The sequence below is a fragment of the Caloenas nicobarica genome, chromosome 2, assembly GCF_036013445.1.
Source record: "Caloenas nicobarica isolate bCalNic1 chromosome 2, bCalNic1.hap1, whole genome shotgun sequence".
NCBI lineage: Eukaryota > Metazoa > Chordata > Aves > Columbiformes > Columbidae > Caloenas > Caloenas nicobarica.
In genome coordinates this window covers 58,746,642-58,768,169 of record NC_088246.1, presented here as the reverse complement: position 1 = coordinate 58,768,169, position 21,528 = coordinate 58,746,642, and the positions used below count along the sequence as shown (strand labels likewise).

The 21,528-nt window shown below is 42.3% G+C and overlaps 1 protein-coding gene across 5 annotated transcripts in view; it reads right to left on the bottom strand.

The window, feature by feature from the left end:
* Nucleotides 1–21,528, bottom strand: part of HECW1 (HECT, C2 and WW domain containing E3 ubiquitin protein ligase 1) — a 266,955-nt gene that overhangs the window by 145,860 nt on the left and 99,567 nt on the right. For all 5 annotated transcript variants that reach the window (XM_065627747.1, XM_065627745.1, XM_065627748.1 and 2 more), the window contains one exon: nucleotides 18,201–18,308. In XM_065627747.1, the coding sequence (XP_065483819.1) occupies nucleotides 18,201–18,308 (108 nt within the window). The remainder of the gene's footprint in view (nucleotides 1–18,200; nucleotides 18,309–21,528) is intronic.

Here is a 21,528-nt window from a genome sequence, read left to right as displayed (position 1 = left end):
GGAGAGAGGAATATGAGTGTTTGCTAGTCCTTCCATACGTCAGTCTTCATAATAACGGGGCTGTTCTTCGGTCACAGAAGAAAAGTATTCTCTTCTGCAAAGCAAAGCTCATGACGACATTCAGTAGGGGCCTTAACAAAGTGCATCAGCATCTGTGAGCATAAATTCCCAGCAGGTATGTATGGTGCAGCTGGTCAATCTGCCTCTGCAGAGGTAAGGCACTGCATGGATGCTTCTCTACTGACCTGAAGGGATTGGATTGAGTGGGTCATCATAGGATTTAGCTCTGCTTATTACTTAAGCTGCAATCAGTCAGGTCACACTAAAATTGAAAAGGACATTCCAAATTTCTTTTACAGTATTTGTTTCTTCGGATCTGCCCTACACCTATTTTCCCTTTAGTCACAGTCAGGTTTGTACTTTAAAAAATGCCTGGGCTGTAACCCTGTCACTCCTGGCATTATAGACCCCACTGACAGAGCACGGCCTCACCAAGCAATCACAAAGGAAGGAGGATGGAATGGAAAGTGAGACTGAAAGTTACTGGTTTAACTGGCTGGCTGTAGGTGCCTATAGCCAACACAGGGAGGGAAAGGAGCATCTACTATGGAAGGAGAGCACTTTTAGGATGCAAATGGTCACATACAACTAATGCGATGATAACAACAGGCACACTGCTACACAAACTCTGCCCTTTTTACATAATGTACTGCAGACGCATTAACCAAACAGTTCCTTTACATCTTCTGGTGGTGTTCCACCGACACCAAGGGAATTCTCCCCTTCTTACAGAAGCTATAATAGCCTCTTGAAACCAATCTCACTTGTTGAGATGCTCAAAAACACATCCAGGCCACCTCCCATCCAATCTTCACCATTGTGTAGCTTATGTTTTAAAACACAGCTTGCAGTGCCAAGGAGGTCATACCAAAGTATTTGCAGCTAACATGTTTTAGTTCACTCACCAGGTCAAAAAAGAATCTATTAAAAAATACTACAAATGCTGGCAGTGTTGAGAGCTGAAAAAGAAAGGGCAAACAAAGCCATGAATGAAGTTTTGAGACCACAGGAAAGGAACAAGGTGTCCTACTGGTTTGAGTTTTTCAGTACTGAGAGAGAATGATTCTAGGATGAGTTTGCAATAGATTTATTTGTAGGTTGTTGGGGTTTGTTTGGTTGGTTTTGTTTTTTCTCTGCTACCTCTGGGAATTTCTAGTCTGAAAACCAAATACTTGAACTCTCACCTGCTGTGAACTGACATCACCTCACACAAACTAATCAATCCATCTTAGTTCATGTGCACAAAATACCCAGCCTCTTGTTTTTCAAATAGAAATCCTTTATTAGCACATGTACATTCTAGATCCAAAGTCTCAAATATGCCCTAAGGTTACACAAATTTACCTCCTAGCAAAAGGCCAGCATAAGATGCGCATTTTTACCACGTCAATTTGGTCTTTCAAAGAAAGCATATGTGCATGTATATTTTCCACCTGTACAAAGCTGTTGTAGACACCCAACTGCTGAGTGCCACACTAGGACTCCAAAAGAGGTAAATGCATTCCCAGTATTGTTGTTTTACAGTTTTGATGGTTCATTTTTCCATCTCCTTCCTGTCTTGGAGAATATAGCTACCATAAAGCAACTGGCATGACCTCAGGGAGGGCTGGAAGATACTACTTTGTGTCAGCTGCCAGCATGCAGGAATCTTTCTGTCAACCTTGACAAGCCATGGCTTCTAAAATGGAAGTGTTTTGAAGGACTAAGTAACTTTTAGTCCAAGGCACAAAATTTTGTGTTTAATTTAACCTTTTAAATATTTTCCAACATCTAGACTATATGCTTCTTCCACACTGGCTGTCAAATGTCTGATTCATCTTGTTAAAAACAACAGAAGAACTCCAACTGATTTCAGTGTTGGAGAGACCACACCTACCTCTTCTCATTTTCCTTCCAAAAGACATAGTCTCCTCAGCTGCAATCTGTTCCTTTCACATCCACATGTCACTCAGTCCTTCTGCCCTTCTCCAAAATATTTCTAAAGCTCCTGCAATCTTTCTGTTTGAAAGTAGAAAGACTAACAAAAAAAAAATAACTCTGCCAAATGCACTACCAAGTGGATTTATATTCCACAGTACATTACATGCATAGGTCAGCTAAATCACTTATGCATGTCACAGAAGTTATTACTTGGCATTTCATTGCATCTCTAATGCAACAAATTTAAGAAATTTAGAAAAAGAAATAGATCTGCTAAAGCAAAACCAGATTCTATTTTCCAACCTGCACAAAACCTAAATGGGCTAGTTCAGAGGCAGAAACTTTATCTTTACACTTATTATATATATTTAAAAGGTTTCCACTGAGTCATTTTCTAACAGAAGAAAGCACAATATGAGATTTTTAATCCATCACAGAAGCTCAGCACACTTCCTAGAGAAGCGGTAATTACAGAGGTGCCTGCTAGCACTGCTACTGTTAAGGCTGTGTTGGAGGTTCATTATTAACCCAGTTTTCATGGTTTCACAGCTCAGTCACAAAACACCCATGTACTGGCCTCAAAACACCATAGAAAATTTCATCCAAGCAGCAATTTATTTAGTTACTTTTTCTTCTTGTAAAAGAAAAAACGAGAATTATATCAATTTCTCATGCTTTTCTATGAATATATACCAGGGGAGAGTTAATAATTGTAAAACAGCAAATTCTGACACTCTTGGGTGTAATCTTTATCCTGTTTAAATTAACAGATAGTTCTCTCGACTGCACTAGGGACAGGATTTCAATCTCGGTGTTCTGGAGAAGTTCAGATCCTGCTGCCCACAGATCTGCTCTGCCAGAGCAAGTGCCTTCTCCCATTTAATTTATAGCCTTCCCAAGCCTGTTCCAGTTGCAACATGATTAGCTCAAACCCCGCTGAAAGACATCACTGTAGATTATTACACTCATGCACTGTCACATGTCTCCCTGTTTTGAGCATTGCGAAGTGTTTCTGGTACAACTAGAGACAGGGTCTTTCGAACAAGATGTTCTAGAGAACAACTGGAAGACCCCTCTGGATGGCTGCTCACAGCTCTTGAAAGACACACTTCACATGAATCAACACGGGGTTAAGCCCTGTGCCTTCCCCAGGCACGACCACCACTGACAGTGTAGTGTAACATGCACAGCCAGGTCACTGGAGTTGTAAGGGCTCCGCTCTACTACTGGCTGAGTACCAGGGGGACTTCACCAACAGTACCGAGACTTTGTCAATCTTTTTGAAAAAGGACCATCTTTTGCAACGAAGTTGAAAGCTGGCATGAGTTTCCAGGATAAGGCTTAAACTAAGCTTTTCATTTGACTTGGCTCTGCCTGTGAATCCTTTGCAAGGTTGAAATCATGGGAACCTTAGTTTGTCTGTACAATTGCCATCTACTTTTTGGTCAGGGAAATCAGTAGAGCTGCAGCTGAGATTTCTCCTGGCTAAGTTTCATTTTCTTTCCCTCAAAAGTCAGAGAGAAACTTGAATGGAAAAGCAGCATGAACGCACAGGAAAATTCCATCTGCACCAGAACGTGATAAACAAAAACCACAAGTTCAGAGCCTTTCTGTTAAGGTGCCACAGCTGAACCTCACACATCTGAAATCTCTAGATGACATGAGCTGTGTCAGCCCCAAATGCTTGCTTATGTTAGCTGGTCTAGTAAAATGCTGACGCCTTTCGGAACCGCACATGGAGATGATCTGAACTACCAGGATTGGGGCAACTAATCCGGTAATTACAATTGATTACAAGGCCAGTAATCAAACAATCACTCCAAAACTAGTGTGGTGGTGAGTGATGACTTCTGGCAGAAAAGCCAACACAGACAACTAAATGCAGTAGCATCGTCTTAAGCACCACAGATGACTCTGCCGTGGCTGTCTCTAAACTGCGCTCCTACAATCCAAAATGCCACTATGCGCCTTTTCTTTTACATTTTCACCTTAATACAAAAAAGGTACATGACGGATTCTCCAAAATCTATGGAGGAGTCAGGGAAAAGAAGAAACGATAAAGCCAAAGTATACTGGTACTGAAATTTATTTCTCATTTTTGTGACATGCCACGCATAGACTTCGTGCAGTTCACAAAGGGAAAGGGAAATGATGAATCTATTAGCTATGTAGATTTAATATTCCTCACAGGCAGCTCATAAAGCTTACAATAATATCTTGTAAACAGGAAAACATTTGAAAGCCTGAATCCAGATGCATGCTAATTACAGAACATCACTTATATATAAATCAAGAAATCCTAGGCAAGCAGTGAGAAGGAAATAGTTCCATCTCTCCCCACAACCATGAGATGCCCCAGTGACAAATCAAAAAAAAAAAAAGTAATTAGTGTTTTGTAAGAGAGCAGGGCTGGCTCATTACACCTCAGGCAAACACCTTTATCAATAGGAACAGGAAAAATGCACCTCTTGGAGGTCTCCAGGCTAACAAAGACTGTAGAAGTTCAGAAGTCAGAAATAAAAGTTTGGTACTATACCTGAGAAGCTAAGGAGAATTCCTTGTTGTAAAGAAAAATGTTCATAATGTATCTGTATTCTGTTTTACAGAAATATATTAAAAATATTCTTTCATCTTTATATCTTGTCTAGCAATTAAGCAGACAGACTAATCTAATACACTGTAGGCATACTGCTTTTCGGTGTGGTAAATCTGTTCAAGTGTTGCCTGACAGTTCAAAGTGGTTAACCGCACATCAGTTTGTGTGGGTTCCCAGGTGCCTCTGGAGTAACCCAGAGTTGCCAGGTTATAAAGCAATTTTACCCTCAGGAAGTGCTGCTCAGAAGGTTGGATAAACAGCAAGTTAGTAGGAAGACAAACCCCGATTCTGAAATCTCTACAAGCCCCTGACAGACTTGATGTGTTCCAACTCTAGGCTTGTTTTAATGGAGTAGAAAAGGAGAAGTACAACTGCAGTCCCTATCTGTAACACCTGTGCTAGAGAACGGCAGTGATAAGAAACATTTCTGTGTGTAGATTGATTTTTGAAGCCAGAGGCAGGAGAGAGAAGTGTCCACAAGACATGGGCTGCACCAAAAGCTGCTTCCCTTCCTAGGATCTGCCTGCTGATCTCAGAGGAACCCACGGAAGCCAAGAGCCCTTACCCACAAGCTGCCTGGAAAGCTCCCTGGGACTCCTCTACTGCAAAAACATTACACATTTGTTCTGAGTGCTTTTTCCCTCTTGTGTTTGCACTCTCTGCTTTTTTTTTGTATTTCTGCCACTCAGAAGTTTCTGTCGGGAAACATGCTGGCAAGTTACAACCACCACAGCTTAAATTCTGATACACAGGCATTGCCCATCTTATTTCTAAACCCAGCCTGCAACATAGCAGCAACGCACTTCATAATGGATTTTGTTTCTTATGGTGTAAATGATCTATTCCCAATATAAATAAAACACACAAAGATAAGATGATTATTTTTCCCCTGATATTTTTTTAAAAGTTATTTCTAACATTTCCTTTTTAGATCTTCCAATGGATGGAGATCATTATTGAACTTGTAAGGTATCCGAGCCATGAAAAAGAAATGGGTCAGGAAAAAAGTAAAACTGAGAGGCATAGAGAAAGATCATCTTTGAAAATGCAATAAGATTTGTTCCACTTTTACATTTGAGGCCAGAGATGCATTTACATTTAGGTTACATCATTACTGTTTTTTTCTGATTAGATGTGAGAAAACAAAAACCACAATGAGAGCAGTTGAACACTGGAACAGGTTGCCCAGAAGGAAACCCCACCCTTGAAGACAGTCAAAATTTGAACAGAGTCTAGAGCAACCTGCTCTAACCCAACCTGCCTTGAGCGAGCAGTTGAACCAAACCACCAAAGATTATTGAACAATCGTATTCATAACTTTTTTATAGTGTGAAGCAGCCACTAAGAGGAAGCAAGATTATCAGCATACACCATCTAATCATGGAAAGCTGCCTTAAAACATCCCCAGAGTGAGAAGAAATCAGACCTGTAGCTCTTAATCTCAGGAATGGGTTTAGAGCTACAAGGAAGCTGTGAAAGCTCACCCCCAGTAAGTAAACACGTCACCTCCCCACATCTCTGCTTCCTACCACTTCAGAAGTGAACAAGTACCTGCCAGGCACAGTGGCTTGGCTGCCAAGGAAAGGGAAGGGTCTGGAAGAAACGCTGCTGTCCACTCTTAGAGGTGTCACTGTAGCAGCTGCTTTTGGTAAGAGAGACTTGGAACAAAATCCGCAGGCAGGACAACTTTTAAAGAGAGACTGCGTAACGAAATTACCATAGATAATTCAATGAAAGCGGAAGGACAGAAAGAAGCATTGTTATGGAAATTTAATTAATAAACAATTACAGTAAAAGTATTTATTTCAAGCTTGATGGGTTTTATTATTTATAAAGAGTTATTAGCACTGAGATATGGGAGGAAATTATACCTGCAACTAATGGGGTAAAGAACAGCTCAAGTATTGGAAAGGTTGGAGAATAGCTTGGAAGTGTAAAACACTATTTGCCCAAGGCTCTCAAGATCCTATTACCAATATCAAAGACCTTGCAGAAAGATGGTTCTGATGGGCAAAAGTGTTTGAGCCCTGTGAGGACACCGCTATTGATCCCTGCTGACCTCCCACTCTCTGAGTAAGTCTATTCTGGATTTAAATGGTGTTCTTGACACCTGGCAGTCCTATAGCAGGAAACCCTGGATCAGGGGTAAGATGACAATAGGGCTAGATTTACTAGCTAGTTAGCAAGAAAAGCCAATTATCAAAAGGCTTCCTGTATCATATGCACACTTTTTCAGAAGTGGGATGAGTTATTGCAGCACTACAACACAGATACAATTCTGCCTTCCTCATGGAAGGTCAAATAAGTTTTTCTGCCTAATAAAATTGTCCGAACACCCTTGTATGAGTTAGATAAATGTTGCCATAATGTCTACGAGGCATGAGAGATGAAGTGGCTGGCCGAAACTGGATGATGACGTATCAGGGTTACAATCAAATTTCTGTATTATGTGAATGGAATTATCTCCCTTTTTACTGAGATTTTTTGGTGCCATGTTGAACATTTAAGATGGGCCCTTCAGATGTTTCACTCCTGCAGAGAGGTATAAAAGAGCTTTCTTTTAGATGTGAAGCAAACTCACTCTCTCCCATAAACTAAGACAAAAATGTTATCTTTAATACATACGCTTCAAGTTCTGTTTTGATTAATTACTTTCACAGTATGCATTAAATAGATTACCAAAAGATCCATAAAATTCTCCAAAACTAGAAATGGTAAATTATTGACACTGATCTATTCTTTAGGACCTTTAAACTAGTGATGGGCTTGGTCAGTAAACCACCTGCTGAGTCTGCCCTCTCAGGCAAGCCCTCGATGCAATTCAGCCTTTGCTCAGAGACCCATGTCCTTGGGGACCCTATCCCCTCCATCAGCAGAAATGTTCAAGTTTGATGGTGCTGAGATCTGACACTGACAAGACAGCCTCCTTATCTCCTGAATAATTTTGCAGCCATGAATTGAACTCATATCCTTCATTATAAAAGCCTGAATGCAATACTTTTTTTTCTTTTTTTAATGTATTTAATAAGAAAATAACTGAAACAAGGCTGAGTACCTTACTACTGTTTTGGAGTGAATATGACCTTCTGATGCATGTGCTGATACCCTTCCAATCACAGCTGCTTCTCATTTCCACTGCATTTTGTCCTGTTTTTCAACAAAGATAAAACCACTTGGACCAAATTCTCCACCTGTACACAGTTGTACATGAAAGGTGCTGGAATTCTTACTGAATTCAGTGGGGACTAACTTGGCTTGCAGCAGCTTCAGAAACATGCCCAATGGAAGTATCCAAAGGGATAGCATTGAGCCCCCTGTGCAATGGAGCAAAGGGTGGGGATCTATCTTCCAGGGCAATTCCACCAGATCTCTAGACAACATCATCCAAAACAAACTTTCCAGAAGCGGCAAAGACAACTGATTTGTGAGTCAAAGATGACACTGTAATCTCTCACTGTCAATCGTAGATGATTATCAAACACAAAACAACATTATCTACGTAAAACTGATCCATTAAAATAAATTATGTGACTGCAGCACCTGTGGTGCTGAATACTGACATCCAAAGTTCAAAGCAGCAAAACAATATCAATCTCTTCAGGCATTTATCAAATGCTAGGTTACACGAGAAAAATACAGCTGCTAGCGACACCACTGGATTTCAGGAAACTCTTTTCATTTCCTCCAGTGCATGATATGCACTACGGTATCCTGATACCAAAGCTAAAACAGAAAACACTTTACAGGCACTGGAGTTCTGAATCTAAAGCAAGTACATTGCTGACATGACTGGAAGAGCAAAATGAACATGTACGTGAACCCGTATTTTCAAACTTTGGCACCTACAGTCAGACTCCTCCAGACCCAAAGCAAAGATGTGACATTCCCCATAGTAAGCTGCCAGGTACACAGTGGTCTGATGGCTTCTACTTAAATTACTCTATCCTGGGGAACAACTGCATGATCAACAAGTGACTCCAGAAGTGAGAAAGGATGTAGGCCATACCTGATATCTTCAGCAGGATCTGGAGAAGAGGGAATAGTGCAGACCAGATCAGAAATTATAGCTGCCTACAAATTTAAATGCTGGAGCATGGAAGGCCACGCATTTCCAGCTCCTAACAGATTCAAGCAGGAATTGCTGTAAGGACCACATACTACATAGCCTCTTTTCAGTCTCCTGGCAGTGGCAGCACAGCTCCCCAGTCCTTACTACTTTCTTGCAAAGGCTGTTAAGCAACAAGCTCCTGCTTGGAAAGAGTGAACTCTGTCAACTTTCCCCTTACCTTAAGATCAAGCAAGCCTGAAAGCACACCAGTGTCCCCCCAAAAACAGTCACGATTTCCTGTGTCCTCCTAAATCTCGTGAGTTAGGAGAGGTAGTCAAATTAAGGACTTAGCATACTGTGTGCAAGAAAAAATGATAACAGCGATGATGAAAACAATATGATAAATGAAGGAGAACAGAAAAAGGCTGTGATTTTTTTTTTCCTCTCCTTATAGTCAAGCATCTTCTTCCCAAGATACAAAATCACATGGTGTTGCATCTCACAATGGGAGGCACATCTGGTGCCTCAGGTACCACTTGGCTGGGCATCCTCCTCAGGCTGCACTCTTCTGCCACCCTGGGAGACAAGATGCCAGGTAAAGCTGGGGGTTGTCCCTATAGTCTGTGTGTCCAGAACATGGGGTCACCCAGCAGCACTGGCACAACAGTGCCGTTCTGCTTCCACACATGAGACAAGCCCAGCTGCAGGGGAATAACAAGGCTGGAACCAGTTGCGTCAGTCTGATGTTCATTCGATGAGATGACTCCACAAATCTTTGTCTTTCCTAGGTAGAGGATTGGCCAGGCAAGAGTCAGGCTGTTGGACTGCAAGAGAAGCTACTGCTGTCCCTCAACCTGACAACTTCTGGGAAGAAAACAACAAACAGATCCAGCATGCTCACAGTGGGCTTAAAAAATAAAAAATGGAACAGAAAAGAGAGGAAAAATCATGGTTCCTTCATTATCACCTTTTCTGAGGCTCATTCCAACTTTGATAAACCATAACAGCCCTACACAAACCTCTCTTTCCAGCAGATGAGCTTTCAGAAACTCTTCCTTAAAGAACAAAAGGAAGATGAACATACCATGCAGCAGGGCACAATTCTTTTCAGGGTGCAACTTTTAAGTAATTCCCAGTAGTTCAGACTGCAAACAGACTAGAGGTGGCCTAGCATTACCAGATGAGAAACTAAGCAGGGAGTATGGAAACTGATATCTTACCTGCAGTTGTACCCATGCATTGGCAAGTCACTTCTTCACTCTGTGCCTCTGTTTCCACCTCTCGCCTTTTAATCTGTCTTCCCTATCTCAGCTTTCAAACATTTGCATTGAACTTATACAAAATCTTCAAAAATATGGTGTTAGCTCTTTAGGACAGAAAGTTAGTACATACAAAAGAAGGTCTATTCTTCATGGGAGACAGTAGACACTACTGTAATTTAAAAAAAAATAAAAGCAACTAGTACAAATTTGAAAGTTATCAAAAAATAATAGATTTGTGCATCCAAACCAGGTGCCACATGTCCCAAGGCTCTGTGTAAATAGCACAAAAACATCAGTAAAATGTTACCACAACTTCTTGACCATTGCTTTGGGATCAGTGGATGTCCAGTCTCTGATGCATTGATACAACATCTATGCTTGTTTAAGGTTAAGTAGATGAGATAAGGGACCACATAAGCTGTGTTCTCTGTGACTGAGAACTATGATTTAGTGAAGAAAGGCTTGCTCTGACTTAAGCGTGCCTAAGATCAGGCATTACTTCTCATTTAAACCTTTCCAGTTCACCTTGAGAGAACTTTCTGAAACTCCCATCACCAACCTGTCAGAGCTCTCATTTTAATATCAGCTTTGTGCTAGCAGAGGTTTTTGTAATTTCTTTAAGCCCTGCCAGGAAAAGTGGAGAGCAAGTAGTGTGGGGACCAGCCAGGCTGTCCCAGCATGGTGTCACCAAGCATGCATGCTGCAACACAAGCACCTTGCTCCCTGTGTGGGAATGCATAATCAACCAGCCCCGATCTCCACAATACAAACAAAATATGTTCAAGTGTCAAAAGAAGTTGTGGAAAAGGAGAGAAAGATGTAGAAAAATCTGATTTGTAGACTGGTCTCTCAGTTAAGCTACCACAGCACAAGCACACAGGAAGCTGAGAAATAGCTGTCTAATGTCTTGTACGGATTGACCTATGTTTCCATTTATAGAGTCATAGAATCATTTTGGCTGGAAGAGACCCTCAAGATCATAAAGTCCAATTGTTAACCTAATTCTGGCACTAAACCATGTCCCTAAGAACCTTGTCTATGAGTCTTTTAAACACCTCCAAGGATGGTGACTCCACCACTTCTCTGGGCAGCCTGTTCCAAGGCCTGACAACCTTTTCTGTGGAAAGAAATGTTCCTAATATCCAATGGTTATCATATTATTATTTTTCTGATAGGTTGCTGCCTACAATTCTGGCACAGAGAGACATTATAACAGAAAAACTAACAGGAAATGCAACAACAAAGACTAAAGGGCTGATCAAAGGATCCAAAGCAAAGGGCTCTTGAGGAACCTCAATGGCCCTGAACTGGGAAGTACCTTCATCTAGGCTCAGACTGTGCTTCTCTTTCCAAAGCTAAGCCTGGTTTAAATATGATTAAACTACTATAAAGGGTATCAGGCTGAGGAAAATAAGGAGGAATTTTAAAATTGTGTGTAGATTAACAGGAGTCCCTGGTATTTGGCTGCCTTCAGCGCAATTGGCACTGCGACTGGCGACCAGTCACTATTGGGGTTCCACAGGGATCCGTCATAGGGCCAGTGCTCTTTGATGTCTCTATAAATGACTTAGACTCAGGACTTGAGGGATTGCTTAGTAAGTTTGCTGATGACACAAAACAGGCGGGAGCTGTTGACACTCTCAGGGGCAGAGAGGCCCTGCAGAGGGATCTGGATAAATTGGAGAACTGGGCAGTCACCAACCGCATGAAGTTCAACAAGTGCAAGTGCCAGATTTTGTAGCTGGGACACGGCAGCCCTGGCTGTACATACAGACTGGGGAACAAGATGCTGGAAAGCAGCTCTGTGGAGAGGGATCCGGGGCTTCTGGTCGACAGCAAGTTGAACATGAGCCAGCAGTGTGCCCTGGCAGCCAAGAGGGGCAACCGTGTCCTGGGTGCAGCAAGCACAGCATTGCCAGCCGGGCGAGGGAGGTGATTGTCCCGCTCTGCTCTGCACTGGTGCGGCCTCGCCTGGAGCCCTGTGTGCAGTTCTGGGAGACACAGGATAAAAAGGCTCTAAAGCTACTGGAGAGTGTCCAGAGGAGGGCTCCGAAGTTGGTGAAGGGTTTGGAGGGGAAGCCGTATGAGGAGCGGCTAAAGTCACTTGGTTTGTTCAGCTTGGAGGAGCCTGAGGGGAGAGCTCATTGCAGTCTACAGCTTCCTCACAAGGGCAGGAGGAGGGGCAGGCACCAAACTCTTCTCTTTAGTGACCAATGACAGGAGCCGAGGGAATGGCAGGAAGATGTGCCAGGGGAGGTTTGGGTTGGTCATTAGGAAAAGTTCCTTCCCCCAGAGGGTGCTGGAGCACTGGAACAGGCTCCCCGGGGAGGTGTCACAGCCCCAAGCCTGACAGTGTTCGAGAAGAGACTGGACAAGGCCCTCAGACACACGTTGTGAACTGCGGGGTTGTCCTGTGCAGGGACAGGAGTTGGACCCGATGATCCTTGTGGGTCCCTTCCAATTTGGGACATTCTATGATTCTACGATAATTCCAAATAGCATCAAAACTTTTCTAGTCGTTTTAAGGATAGCCTAGTTTGATACTGTGCTCACAGAAAGAACCTACATCGCACCTCAGTGAAATTGTTTCTTGCACTCTGCCTCTCTCTATTGCTGTATAAGACAAAAAAAGTGTGCCAGAAATTGCAGTGAAGCAGAGTGTGTTTACTTTCCTGGAAAACCCATTATAGGGTGGTTCTTTCACCGCAGTGCCCTCCAGGCCTTACCACAAGGTATTAATATACATCTCTAGTGACATGTAGCCTCTCTTCCCTCCTCCTTCCTCTCCGCAAACCCCAACAATTTTATGGTTACAGTAGATGGTTACTGTTTATCACTGGCTGTCATGAAATCCCAAATTGCTACAGTTCTGCAGAAATGCAAAACTGGCTGTAGTGCGACATTGCCTCTGCAGCTGTTAAGGCTTTTTGTTTGTTGGGTGTTAACAGAAGATGAGTTCTGTTCTGCTGGCATTCATGCTGCAATTGGGAAGAAATTCCCTATCTGGCTCACACCAATTACATATCTGTCTGGCAGCATTATTTTGCAGGTTCATGATATGCAAAGTGGAAATGCATACGCTTATCTGGGAAAGATATTAATCCTTTTCAAGGTGTAAGAGTAGGTCACTAAAACAAACAAACTTTAAACCTCTGTGGTACCTGAAAATGCTGTATGGGTATGTATTAAGAAATTATCTTTGTTTTGAAAAGTGATAGGGCCTTCTAGATGGTCTTGAACCAGTCTATCAGCAAATTCAAAAGCAACATGTATTTTGCCCAAACACCTCCAAAACACAGAAGCATGTATCAAAAAGAAAAAACTACCTTGCATTGTCATCAACCTATCACACAAAAGGCATTTTTTTTAATCGAGTGAGATTTTAAATATACCTGAAAAGTAACCCTGAGTGACTCAGACTGGTCAATCCACTGAGAATACTGTGAAAGTATAGCTTAAACAACAGACAAGCATCTGAAATTGCAGAATTTCAGTTTTATTTACTTCTGTACAAGAAGTGCAGTTAACACAAAATACCGTTGCAATTTTTCTGCCATGCTTTCCTTTGTGTTCTCCACTCCTGATGCACTTCTACAAATCTCTCACCATATGGCTAGTTTCTTCTGCCCATAGTGCATAATTTCTGTCCAGTGTGGTCCTCCAGGTCGATGTTTTTTGCCAGTAATTATCATTACAACTCTGTCTGACAGAGGATTTCTAGTGTGATAATCTGCCACCACCAAGAAAATAACTTCCAGCCACATTTGCCTTTACTCACTCCTACTCTAGGTCCCAGACCATTGCATGCAAATGTTACCTACAGTGATTAGATGTCAGTGCTTTTATGAACAACGACTGCAAGGCTACATAGTTAGAGTGTCATATTTCATTTTCTTGTTAATTTTCAGAACATGCAAGAAAGAAAGGATAACTAATTGGGGAATGCTAAGGCTTTTGAACAAAATACTCCCCAAAACATTATATATGTCTCCAGACTCAAAATATAGAAAATGAGTAATAACTCTCTATTTACTTGACCTCATTCCTAATGCTTCTTTTTCCATATTAATGAGAATTTCACTGTCGCAAATCAGTCAGTCTTTAATACCTTTGATTTTTCAAGTTCCTTCATACAGCTCTTTAATTTAAAAAAAAAAAAAAGGTTAAAAAATGGCTTTTTAAGCTCTTTATGTCAAGCAGCTGGCTGGTCACAGCAAAAGGGTAATTTCCTTAAATGTGGTACAAAAACACCACATGGGGATCCCTAAAAACTTTGACTTCTGAGGTTGGACAGGATGATCTCCATGGCCCCACAATAATAAGCTTATTTTACCTCACACAATTGCACCACAAAAAAAGTTAAATCTTTATACATCTCAAGAACAGGAACCAAACCAATCTGCACGGGGTGCCTTAAGTTCTTGAGAACTTTAAATTTTCTATGTAAGGCTAATTATTTGGCCTTACTGTGATTTCCCCTTTGTCATGGCTCCTGCCAGCTATGATGGGCCAAACGCGGCAGTGTATACCGTAACATTTTCTGAAGCACTGTGCGGTTGATAAATTGCAAATATTGACTCATATGGTGAACAGATACCAAGGTACAGGTAGTTACAGGAAAAGCAAAAGCAGAACTTAAGGGCTGCCTTTGTAAGTGAGCTACTCAGTTTTATAGAGAATTAATGCTGTAATCAGCAAGAACCCAATCAATAGCAAGTTAAGGGAAGTACAACATAATGCACAGAAAAACAATACAGATACCTTGAAAATAAATTACCATGTTTTAGCTACCTACTGTATGTCTTCACAACCACTAAATAAAAAGTCTACATATCTCAGAAAGTGCCAGAGCTACAGATTAACAGAAGCTAAGAATACTCCAGCTAGAAGACTCACTAACACTTGCTTACCTTTATACTCTCCTCCAGTCAACACTATTGGCCATTTTTGGAGACAAGACACTGGGTCAGGTTAACTTTGGACCAAATTGGCAATTTGTATACCATGTTACCAGTGAACGTACCCTTGCACTGTCCTCCAGGTTCTCTCAGTTCTGTAGTGAATGGCAAGAAAAATAAAATAGATTTTGACGACCAGTATCTTTCCCATTCCTGCAAATGTCACTATATTGTGTGATATGCAACATAAGAGGAAGATATGGTCTCTGTCCAAAAAATAAAAGTCTGAATAAAGGTGGTTTACACTGTCCTCTTTGGACAAAAAATACATGAGGATTTCAGACACTGCGGTTTTTAACATAACATTTAATCAACTGCAAAGCTGTGTACCTTCACGTATAAGTCTCAACAATGAGCAGGAACCCTCAAATATGCCTTTAGATATATAAAATTCACATACATCAACATTTTTCACATATGTGGATACTCTTAGAGCCACTTCAATAGTCAAGTGGCTGTAAGAATATCCACATATGCTGTTCTTTACTACTGCCTACTTCCTTTTTTAAATTTTTAATTCTGGACAAGGCAATGATTTGTCCTTGATGAGTGCACTGGAACATAATCTCAGGGCTGAGATTCACAACCTAATGATGGCAGCATTAACAAATTACCAAGAGGCAGCAACTTATCAAGCATAGGCTGCCCAACTACAGTGTAGTAGAACTTAGTTTTAAGCATGAGTGAAGGATGGTTATGCTAAGTTGCATTTTCTTACAGTAGGGCAAGTGAAGAATATACATGCAATCAATTAACAACAGCTACTATGTCTCAGCTAATGAGGGCAACTTATTAAGCTGACATAATTCATTGTGCAGCCAAGCCCTTAATGAAATGTAGCCCACCTGAAGAGGCTTTCTCCTAAGGATTTCTCACATTGTATTTTTCTTTTCTGTTGCGGATTAGGCAGGAAAACTACTCGAAGCCCAGTCCCACTTCCACCCTTCTTCAATAAACCGAGCTACTAAGGCCTCTTCAAAACCCAGTTCTGGGATTTTATATCTCCTTGCCACACTTCTTTAACAGCTAAAAGAAAGCATGATCAGTCTCACAGATTAGTAACCACAGCTCAAAGAGGCAGTTGCAAATTTGAGTCTGCTTTAAAGGTTAGATTCCGTAATGGATTTCTGCTGTGAAATCAGGATAACTAAAATCAATGTTCTTATATATGAAACACTTTCCCATAAATGTATTTTTCAAAACACAGGGTATAAGCATCCTGTATTTCCTGTAGATATTTCAGCAGTTCCCTTAATTCTTTAGAAGAACATTGTCAATTTAACTTAACACCAGGAATTACAGACCATCAGCAATGCTTCATACTGCAAAGAGATAACCTGTTTCTAGGACTGAGTATCTGTAAAATGTCTGCCTGTAGCATCCTTGCTTATACCAGATACTTAAGCTCAAAGTCATAGATTCATCTAATCAAGTACAATACATACACTTTCCAGATCCTTTAGAATGTAGGTTACATCAATGATTCTCTTGATGGCTCTCAAAGTCTGACACCAAGCTGGGAGGGGTGGCTGACACACCAGAGGGCTGTGCTGCCATCCAACGAGACCTGGACAGGCTGGAGAGTTGGGCGGGGAAAAATTTAATGAAATATAACAAGGGCAAGTGTAGAGTCTTGCATCTGGGTAGGAACAACCCCAGGTTCCAGTATAGGTTGGGGAATGACCTGTTGGAGAGCAATGTAGGGGAAAGGGACCTGGGGGTCCTGGTGGACAGCAGGATGGCCATGAGCCAGCACTGTGCCCTTGTGGCCAAGAAGGCCAATGGCATCCTGGGGTGGATTAGAAGAGGGGTGGTTAGTAGGTCGAGAGAGGTTCTCCTTCCCCTCTACTCTGCCCTGGTGAGACCTCATCTGGAATATTGTGTCCAGTTCTGGGCCCCTCAGTTCAAGGACAGGGAACTGCTGGAGAGAGTCCAGCGCAGGGCCACAAAGATGATTAAGGGAGTGGAGCATCTCCCTTATGAGGAAAGGCTGAGGGAGCTGGGTCTCTTTAGCTTGGACAAGAGGAGACTGAGGGGTGACCTCACTAATGTTTATAAATATATAAAGGGTGAGGGTCATGAGGATGGAGCCAGGCTCTTCTTGGTGACAACCAACAGTAAGACAAGGGGTAATGGGTACAAACTGGAACACAAGAGGTTCCACTTAAATTTGAGAAGAAACTTCTTCTCAGTGAGGGTGACAGAGCACTGGAACAGGCTGCCCAGGGAGGTTGTGGGGTCTCCTTCTCTGGAGACATTCAAAATCTGCCTCGACACCTTCCTGTGTAGCCTCATCTGGGTGTTCCTGCTCCGGCAGGGGGATTGGACTAGATGATCTTTCGAGGTCCCTTCCAATCCCTAACATTCTGTGATTCTGTGATATACTTGCTTGTCATGCAATTTATATATACTTTTACAAAACTTCTGAATTTTGCCCAGCAGGCTAAGGTAGCTCATCGGAAACATTCAGTACAACTGAAAAATGGAAACTGCTGCATGCTAGGCTTCTTCATGCTTAACTCCTCCATGAGGATGCATGTAGCTCTTTTATCGCTGATGTTTTGCTATAGATCTCAGTCCAGTCTGTGTTCTCCAAAGACAACCATAAATTCCATTCACTCTAGCACATGGTAACTCTTTGAAAAGACAAAGGACTCGAATGGTCAGGTTTATTTTGGTCAGGGATGTGTGACAGCCGAGCCTGAAAGTGTTAACCTGCTGCAGAATGTACATAGTACTTTGCAGGAGCAAATTCAGTGTTTCTGTATTTTGATTCCTAAGGAGGTGGAAAAGAGTTACACTGTATTGCATCAGATGCCCTGGGTAATAAATGAATATAATGAGGAACAATTTATCTGAAATCAGTGTACCTTGCTGCAACTATATATTGTTATACTTTTATCAGTCTAGATGATGATCAGAACTCTACCCTTTTTACCTCTGAATGCACCTGAATCTGGTGGAAGCCAGATGCACTATAAAGTTGTCCAATTAAAAGTCAGTGTGAATCTTCCTAGAGTGAGATTACACCCCTGAGTTCCTCTTTACCTTAATATCATATTAAAGTTCATGCGGCTCATTACTAACGATATAGTCCAAATAACAGCAACCGGATTAGAACACATAACTGTATATATATATAAATGTCCAGAAAATACTTTGCTTGCAGAAACTGTGGTTTTCTACTCTATAAAATGTTTCAGTTCCCCTCAATACATTCAAAGGTTTTGGAAACATATTTGGTTGTTCCTAAAGGACTTATTTGGCATAAAAACATCATAAGAACAATTTAAGCAGTTCAATTATCTTTCTGCAATGACTGAAATATACCATAGCAGGATGGGAAAAATACTTACGCTCCACAAAGTAAGAGCTGGCATCAATCTTCCAGATAATCTGACCACGGTGAGAGCCATTGACGCCACGGTTCTTGTAGTCCAAAAAGTTTTCGGACAAGACCTCATCTATAAACAAAGAAAATGGTCTCATCAAGCACCTGTTATGACAATGTGCATAGCAGAGATTCAGGCTAAAAATATGCCTTTGGCTTGACAGAACACACTAGAGCTGCTAGACAGCTTGGCACCACCTGTTGAGAAGTTAGAATTTTCACTCATATTTTTTAAAAGTGCAGCTCTCCTTAAAAATCACAGCATTTCCTGAAATGCAATTTTAAAAAATACATCCCTAGCTTAGCATGGATGAACCCCTACTTAATTAAACATAATTACCTAGCTGTAAGAGAACAGTAGCAAAAAATAATCCCCCCTTTGCACCAACTCTTCCCTTAAAAAAACCCCACAGAAAATAGCTACATGTGAGCATCTGTACCACACTCGCTCCTGTCACAACAGATGTGTTTATTTCTTGCAGCACACAGCGAAGGATATTTATTTTTGAGAATCCCGCTCACTGGGTGCCTTTCCCCTCATAGCGTTTCCAGACACCTAGCAGCTGTCAGGCTACCCAGCTGATTTTCAGAGAAGTCGAGGGGTAATCTATAAATACGAATAACCTCTAAAAAGTTGCTGAAAACTTGCACAGGACTGCATGTATAATAAATATAAGGCAGGCAGATAGCAAGCCAGAGGAATGGCCTTCTGGTTGTCCACACAAATAAATTTTTAGTCTGCTTCCAAACTTCATTTTAGACTGCTTCGACGAGCTCTTTTCCAGACCAATCTACAAGATCTACGTTGCGTAGATGTGAGCAAACATCCCAGTCTCCAGGCAAGGGCCTGGCTCTTCACTCTCTTTTATCGAACAGCTTAAAAACCAGCCAGTGAGGCCATATCATGGCCCCAGGGCCACGCTCGCCAACTTACAAGCTTAGACGGGGCTTTTAAGCAAACAAAAATGCGCATGTCACCACCATACCAGGCCAGCAGTTACAGTTTTGATCATCAATAAATGAAAACAGCATAGCAGAAATAAAATAGAAGTATGGAGACATTTACAGCCTGTCAGAGGGGAGCAGGGCTCATGGGCAGTGGCCTGTGGGAGCCCAAAATGGCCACAAACTCAGGCGGCCAAACCAGCGAGATAGGACGAGCCAGACCGTTGCCTCGTTACTCCAGCTTCGGGGAGACAAAATGGATTTCACATCTGTGCCCTGCCAAAGCACCTGACCAAGCAAAAGGCCACAGTCTCTGCCTGCAAAGACCAACCAGCAATCTCCTGGATTTTTCCTCTCTGCAGTGAGGATGGTTTTAGTTTTAACGGAGTTTTGTAGAAATGCACTTTAAGCAACTCAGTCATGCTGCTGGAACAGCTCTGCGAGGGTGCTGAGAGTCTGAAGATGGCCCTAAAAGCTGAGGAAAAATGTGAACCACTCAATCCCAGATTAGAACACATTTATTGTAAACACTGTGACGCACTCACTCCTTTATCACGTAGATCAATGAGAAGACAAAGACAGTACCACACAACAAGGGACACTGTGCCTGAGGACAGGTTGGTGGTGTGACCAACTGCGGAGCAGAAGAGGCAGCCCAAAGGACAAAGCCAAGAAGCTCAAAGACTAACATATTGTTAAAATATATATATATATATATATATATATATATATATATATATATATATGAATGTTAAACAAAGTAGACTTAAAAATCAAAGGAAACTACACCTTCACTGAAAGAATAAAGCAGTAAGCAGATGCCAGTGGTGTCCCATTGGTTTTACCTAGTTGTACTCTCACAGGAAGAAAATAAGTGGACTACCACTATATATATATAAGTGGGCTACCACTCCGGTCTTCAAAAAGGGCAAGAAGGAGGACCCGGGCAACTATAGACCGGTCAGCCTCACCTCCATCCCTGGGAAAGTGATGGAACACCTTATCCTTGGTGCCATCTTAAGACATATCAAGGATAAGAGGGTCATCAGGGACAGTCAACATGGCTTCACCAAGGGGAAGTCGTGTTTGACCAACCTCATAGCCTTTTATGAAGACGTAACAAGGTGGATTGACGATGGCAGAGCAGTGGATGTGGTCTACCTTGACTTCAGCAAAGCATTTGACACCGTCTCCCACAGCATCCTCACGGCAAAACTGAGGAAGTGTGGACTGGATGATCGGGTAGTGAGGTGGACTGCAAACTGGCTGAAGGAGAGAAGCCAGAGAGTTGTGATCAATGGGGCGGAGTCTGGTTGGAGGCCTGTATCTAGTGGAGTGCCTCAAGGGTCAGTTCTGGGACCAATACTGTTCAATATATTCATCAATGACTTGGATGAGGGAATTGAGTGTACTATCAGCAAGTTTGCTGATGACACCAAGCTGGGAGGAGTGGCTGACACGCCAGAAGGCTGTGCTGCCATCCAGCGAGATCTGGACAGGCTAGAGAGTTGGGCAGGGAAAAATTTAATGAAATATAACAAGGGGAAATGTAGAGTCTTGCATCTGGGCAGGAACAACCCCAGGTTCCAGTACAGGTTGGGGAATGACCTATTAGAGAGCAGTGTAGGGGAAAGAGACCTGGGGGTCCTGGTGGACAGCAGGATGACCATGAGCCAGCACTGTGCCCTTGTGGCCAAGAAGGCCAATGGCATCCTGGGGTGTATTAGAAGGGGGGTGGTTAGTAGGTCCAGAGAGGTTCTCCTTCCCCTCTACTCTGCCCTGGTGAGACCTCATCTGGAATATTGTGTCCAGTTCTGGGCCCCTCAGTTCAAGAAGGACAGGGAACTGCTGGAGAGAGTCCAGCGCAGGGCCACAAAGATGATTAAGGGAGTGGAGCATCTCCCTTATGAGGAAAGGCTGAGGGAGCTGGGTCTCTTTAGCTTGCAGAAGAGGAGACTGAGGGGTGACCTCATTAATGTTTATAAATATATAAAGGGTGGGTGTCACGAGGATGGAGCTAGGCTCTTCTCAGTGACAACCAACAGTAAGACAAGGGGTAATGGGTTCAAGCTGGAACACAAGAGGTTCCACTTAAATGTGAGAAGAAACTTCTTCTCAGTGAGGGTGACAGAACACTGGAACAGGCTGCCCAGGGGGGTTGTGGATTCTCCTTCTCTGGAGACATTCAAAACCCGCCTGGACGCCTTCCTGTGTAACCTCACCTAAGTTTTCCTGCTCTGGCAGGGGGATTGGACTAGATGATCTTTTGAGGTCCCTTCCAATCCCTAACATTCTGTGATACCAACAACAAATTATTTGGGGCCACTGTCTTGAGGGATTTACAATAG